This window comes from Hibiscus syriacus, unplaced genomic scaffold, assembly GCF_006381635.1.
Source record: "Hibiscus syriacus cultivar Baekdansim isolate YM2019G1 unplaced genomic scaffold, ASM638163v2 tig00002759_pilon, whole genome shotgun sequence".
NCBI classification, from domain to species: domain Eukaryota; kingdom Viridiplantae; phylum Streptophyta; class Magnoliopsida; order Malvales; family Malvaceae; genus Hibiscus; species Hibiscus syriacus.
In genome coordinates this window covers 58874-64873 of record NW_024061943.1, presented here as the reverse complement: position 1 = coordinate 64873, position 6000 = coordinate 58874, and the positions used below count along the sequence as shown (strand labels likewise).

The following is a 6000-nucleotide window of genomic DNA, read 5'->3' as shown; positions in this document are numbered from 1 at the left end:
TTTGTGCTACCAAACGGCTAAATGGGAAAAAGTGGCTTCGAGTTCAACAACAGCCAGAAAGCAAGCAAATTGAAGATCAATCAACAACCCAACAAAGCTAGAAACAAAAGAAGAAGAAGCACACATCCACATGCTACACTAAGTACACTCAAATCGAAAAACATAAAAATAAAATAAAGTTTACTACTAGTACTACTTATCTATCGTATAAAAATAATTATTGAAATTCGAAAAGAAAAACCAACATCCCCCATATCATATGCATCTTCAGTTTCTATTCTCATTTAAATTGTATGCTGTCTAGTTCGGTGGATGTTAACATTTAACATACTAGTAGCTAGCGAAAAATACCAATGATAACGATGAATCTGACAAGTGAAAGGTTTCTGTTAAAAGGAAATGTCTCCTCCGATAGAGAGAGAAAGAGAAACATGGCGTAAATCAAGACCTTGGAGGTGGGAAGAACTGCGTACCAGCAATGAAAGCGTTAAGTGGAGCTGGGTAGACCGAAGGGTCCAGCATATTTGTGCCTGGATTGCTCGAAGTAGAAACTGGGGTTGCCGTGGCAGCTGCTGCTGCTGCTGTTATGAGATTAAGTTGCTGAGAGCTTTCACCGCCACCGCTGTAACGATTTTCAGGTCCTTGATCGTAGAGAATTCCTTTGAACACATGCCCGGCGATACTAACGGCCGTTTGATAAGCGAACTCCTCGTCTACGTCGTCCATTGCGCTTACTTTCACACAGCGAAACACTGCTTGTGAACTCACTTCGGGAGGGAATTGGCCCAGTTCCAACCCTAATTTTTTCATGGTGTAAAAACTTAAATAAAATGAAACGAAACGAAGAGCAGAAAGAAAGAGAGGCTTGATTTGAATTATTTCCGAATATTATGGGAATTCTTCGTCAGTTTTTCAAGCAAATAGTGGCAGAAATAATGGAAAAAGGAAGAAAAGAAAAAGGAGAAGTAGCAAGTAGGTGGGTTGGGTGGCTATGGAGGTGGACTAGCTCACACGCAAATGATATCGATTCCTCAAAAATATTACAAGAAATTAAAGTTTGTCTTGCTTAAGTTAGCAACACAGGGTTCTTGAAAATCCACAATCCTAGACCTATATCCAACATTTCTTTAAAGAACCCATCAATCCCGCTTTGATTTTTCATCTGTTTTTGTTTTGGCTGTCTTTGTTTGTATTGTAAACTACAAGATTTACCTGATGTGGTGGGGGATAAACGAGTACAGGCAAGAGAGGGAACACCTTGATTCTCTCTCTGCCTTTTCGGGATCTCTCCTCGAAACTGTTGTTGCCCTTCTTGTTGCAAAGCTGCGAGCTGCTGTTGCCTCTCCCGCCTTTTAGCCGCGGGAATCCAAGTACTCTTAACGTGCGTTTGGCACTGAAACCCTCGGCTTTTGCAACAAGTCCTGCACCTCAAATGTTCACAGTCTTTCTTAGCTTGGTTCCCACAATCCTGGCAGTTCATCCCTCCTTGCCTCATAACCGTGAGCCCAGCCGATCTAAAAGACGACTCATCGGATAAGTTAAACCCAGTGGTTCTTCGACTAGGTCCCGCTCCAAACGAGTAGTTGCTTACGTTTTGCTGTTGTTGGTAATAATACTGAGGCCATATCTCAAACCCTTTGTTGCTGTTGTAGATCTCATCGTTCCTATACAAATACAGACTCTCTTCTTTATCTTCTCCTTCTTGTTTGTTTGTTGCAGCTGCTGCTGCTACCCCTTCTCGTCCACCTAGATAGAAGAAGCCAGCCATTTGTTATACACGAAATCTGAAATCCTCCTCAATTTGGGCCAAAAATCCATAGCAGAAACACCCTATTTAGTGTCCCCCTCTCAACCCCACCCAGATCACTAGTGTGCTGAGCTGGTTTTTGGATTTTCCTTGAGGGTCTTTATGTGTTTCAATGGTAGAAACTTTTTCTGGTGGGTTTTTAAAGGCCACTGTTAGTCTATAAGTGTTTGTTGGGGGTTTCGTTTTGACCTCACCTTTGTTGTTTCTGCTCTGTCTGACCTCTGGAGTGGCTAGATTTTTTAAGTACAGAGCCTGTTTTCTTGAACAATCTTTGGGGGGGGGGGGGGATTTAGAGGTTAAAAGTGAAAAATTGTTGAGATTTTCTTTTAGGGTAAAAATAAAATAAAGGAAACAAGGATGGTTTAGCCTTGGATTTGGTCCTTTCCCTTTTGCTTTCTCTATCCCTTCAATTCCTAGCAATAATGGCACGGAATTTAAACCCCTGCAACGCCGCCATGAGAACTGCCCTCCAGTCTTCACTCATTTATGTAAAAACCACCTCACTCTCTCCTTCAAGCAAGGCTTCAACCCTTCTCAATTATAACAAGGGTAAACTATTGTTTTGGTCAATTTATTTTCATGTTTTTACACTTTTTCTTACAAAATTCATAAACATATATTTTAATCACTTTTCGATAGTTCCATGACATGACATTACCTTGAGCTTCAGGTGAAATATCATTTTGACTATTAAACTAGGGGTGTTCATTAATCGATTAAAATGAAATAATTGATTTTGTAGTTAATCGGTCAATTAATTTTAATTTTTATCGGTTAACCGATCGAATAGACCAAACTTTGTTCAGTTCAGTTGAAAATTTTGATTCGGTTAATAGTTAAAGGTAAAAAATCGGTTAATAATTTTTAGCCAGTTCGATTAGGTCGGTTCGATGAACGGACCAATTGAACACCCCTTCATTAAACTAGAGATAAAATATCAATTTAAACCTTGAACTTTATAAGTATCTCATCATTGTCATCTCTTACCACCATAAATGTTATCATCGTCGATCAACATTGGTCGTTGTCACCATTAATCGTTAGACCATAAACTTTATATTTCACTCCTTTTTGACATTCTGAATATATATTTAGTGTATGATTAATGAAAAATATTTAAAACTCAACAAATTTAACTTAGAACTTTTCAATTTTCTTTAAAAATAAACCATAATAATAAATTTATTATTATTTTTTCTTTAAAAATGAAAACACTAAAAAGTTAGTTTTATTTCATAATCAAATACATAAATATTCTATTGTTATTTTTTTATATTTATAATATTCATCATAATTTAAATTAGCACATTAAACATATGAAAAAATTGTAATAGGCTACAAATTAACTTGTAATCAAACCGTTAATAAATGTTAATCATTTTTTAATTGTTAGGTTACGATTAATAAAATTTAGTAAAGATTATAACAATTAATCAACCATTTAGATTAAAAAATATGGTTGATCGATCATGAACACTCCTATAATTTATAAAAAAAAATAACCCTGATAATTTTATTGTTCAATAAGGACTTAAACAATTTCAAAAATGTTTTAGTAAGATTATTTTTTATAATAACTAAAATTATTTAAATTTATATAACTATATAATCATAATTTGTATAATAAAACGTAACATATATAATTAAATTATACTTAATAAAAAATCTAAATAATTCAAAATATTAATCATTACATTAGAGTATAATTGTTAAGTAATAATTAATTATGATGTATAAATACATTCTTAAAAATAAAATAAAGGAATTAAAATATAAAATTTAACATAATAGAGAGACTTAAACAAGAAATTGACCAAAACCCTGCTATAAATCTCTACTTTTTGTCGGATAGTGTAAGAGAGAAGAGGAGAAGAAAGCAGTTCCCTACAGTTCTCTTCCAGTTTCAATGAATCTAATCGAGTAAAGCGTCGAATCTCTGCCATTGTAGTTTCATCGTATGGATCCACTTTCTTCCACGTGGCGCGGCATCAGCTTTCCATTATTGGCGATTTTTCCGATATATTACCGTTGAACATTATATTTTCCGATCAGACACCGTTCAGATTATATTTCTCGATCTAACATTCTTTGCAGAAAGGTGCGGCCCCTGCAACGCGTTTTACGCTGATTTGGCGTCACGTCGGGTAAGGCGCGCCCCTTGCAGCACGTCTTATGCTAACATGGTATACACGTGTGTACAGGGGTATATCGCGGTGCAGGGGCCGCGCCTTATCCCATAATCTGCCACGCGTCAGTAAGACGCGCCCCCTGAGTCGCGCCTTGGGTATAATTACCAAACTACCCCGACGTTTTACATCCAACCCCTCCTTATAAATACTCACATCCTCAATCATTTTCATCACACCAAATTCTCTCAACTTCTCTCAAATACTCTTATAATCTCTGTCTAAGGAATATTTTATTATATTTTTAATATTTTGTATTTAATTTATTTAATATTTTATTTAATTAATTTTTTTGCATATATAAAATGGAAGACGGTCTACTTCGCTTGGATGGAAATCATATATCTCGACACTTTGCTGATACGGTAACATTTTAACGTTTTAATTTAATTTAAATTATTAGTAATTATTTGTTGATTTATTTAATGCATGATTATTAGATTAAGAATTACTTTTTGTAATTATTTAATTTTAGAAGAAGGACCGTGTATTAGATCCATTTATTAGGAATCTTAAGTTAGTGATACCTAGTCGTGTCTTGCCGTATTTAGTATAGGCTGGATTCGGTTACATAGGTATATATTAGGGTCACTGTAAGATAGAACCAGACCTTATTTCTACCTTAGTAGAGCAGTGGATGCCGGAGACCCACACATTTCATCTTCCGTGCGGAGAGTGCACGATTATACTTGAGGATGTTGCTATGCACCTGGGGCTTTTGGTGGATGGAGATGTGATATCGGGGATCGCGCGGGGTTCCTGGACTGCTTTGTGTCAGGATAATCTAGGACGTGTCCCGGAAAGTTTTAACGGTGGTCGGATACCGTTAAATTGGTTAGATGCCAATTTTTGGGAGTTGAGCGACGACGCGTCAAATGATGAAGTTAAAATGTATGCACGGGCATGCATACTACAGCTGATAGGAGGGTTGTTGATGTCGGACAAATCACGCAACCAAGTTCACTGTATGTGGTTGCGACATCTTGTCAACTTTCGTCTGGCCGGATCACTCAGTTGGGGCTCGGCAGTTTTGGCTTTATTGTACAGGGAGATGTGTCGAGCCACTAACTACAGAAGAAATGCTATCGGCGGATGTCTCCTCTTGCTGCAGTCTTGGGCATGGTATCGATTGCCCTTTTTATGTCCCGTTGTGAAGAACTCATTTGTATTTCCTCTACTCTTGAGGTAATTATAAAACTGATTTCGTATATTAATCATTTTATATAGCGTATAATAATTTTTTTCTTGAATAGGTGGTCTACTGATAGGAAAAATCAGCATGAGCTACCTGATGATTTAGAAAAAATTAGGGTCCTCATTGATCAGAAGGCTGGCACACATGTATTAATTTAAATGTTTAAAAATCGATTTTAGATTATAGTTATATAATTAGATTATTATTTTGATAAAAAATATATATATATATATTTTGTTTTAGTTTGAATGGATGTCATATTCTAATGATGATGTGAGGACGGTGATCCCACGTGAGTTGAGGGGCCTATCAGATGTTTGGATGGCGATGGTCCCTTTGATATGTTATGCGACCGTAGAGTGGCACTCCACTGATCTCGTGCTCTGGCAATTTGGTTGTTTTCAACTAATTCCGAAAGCACCTCGCAATATGGACGACTTGCATGCCACAGATAGACGCGGCAAGACCGATACAGAGATTGGCTGACTTGACGTGGTGATGATTATTATGAGTGGTTCAACAGAAACGGGAAATTGTTTCTGCTTCCCGATGATGCATGAGGGCGGACCTTTCCATGAGGTCGACAGAGACGTTCTCCAACACAACACCATCATCCCCCGACTCGTGGACTTATTTTGAGTGGTTCAACAGAAACGGGAAATTGTTTCTGCTTCCCGATGATGCATGAGGGCGGACCTTTCCATGAGGTCGACAGAGACGTTCTCCAACACAACACCATCATCCCCCGACTCGTGGACGGAGAGCAGGTGCTTCTGGTTCATCATCAACTGTACCAGCAGGACCTGCACAAC

At 37.4% G+C, this 6000-nt stretch overlaps 1 protein-coding gene across 2 annotated transcripts; it reads right to left on the bottom strand.

The window, feature by feature from the left end:
* Positions 1-206: 206 nt before the first annotated feature.
* On the bottom strand, positions 207-1980 carry LOC120148873 (protein SHI RELATED SEQUENCE 5-like). 2 transcript variants are annotated; one of them, XM_039161872.1, is made up of 3 exons: positions 1342-1980; positions 1213-1308; positions 207-797 (listed from the first exon to the last, which is right to left on the bottom strand). In XM_039161872.1, the coding sequence occupies exons 1-3, from the start codon at positions 1766-1768 to the stop codon at positions 442-444; spliced, it is 879 nt and encodes a 292-aa protein (XP_039017803.1). In that variant the 5' UTR covers positions 1769-1980; the 3' UTR covers positions 207-441. The 2 variants fall into 2 exon arrangements, with proteins under 2 accessions (XP_039017803.1, XP_039017802.1); XM_039161871.1 differs by having other exon boundaries at positions 1213-1980.
* Between the last annotated feature and the right edge of the window lie 4020 nt (positions 1981-6000).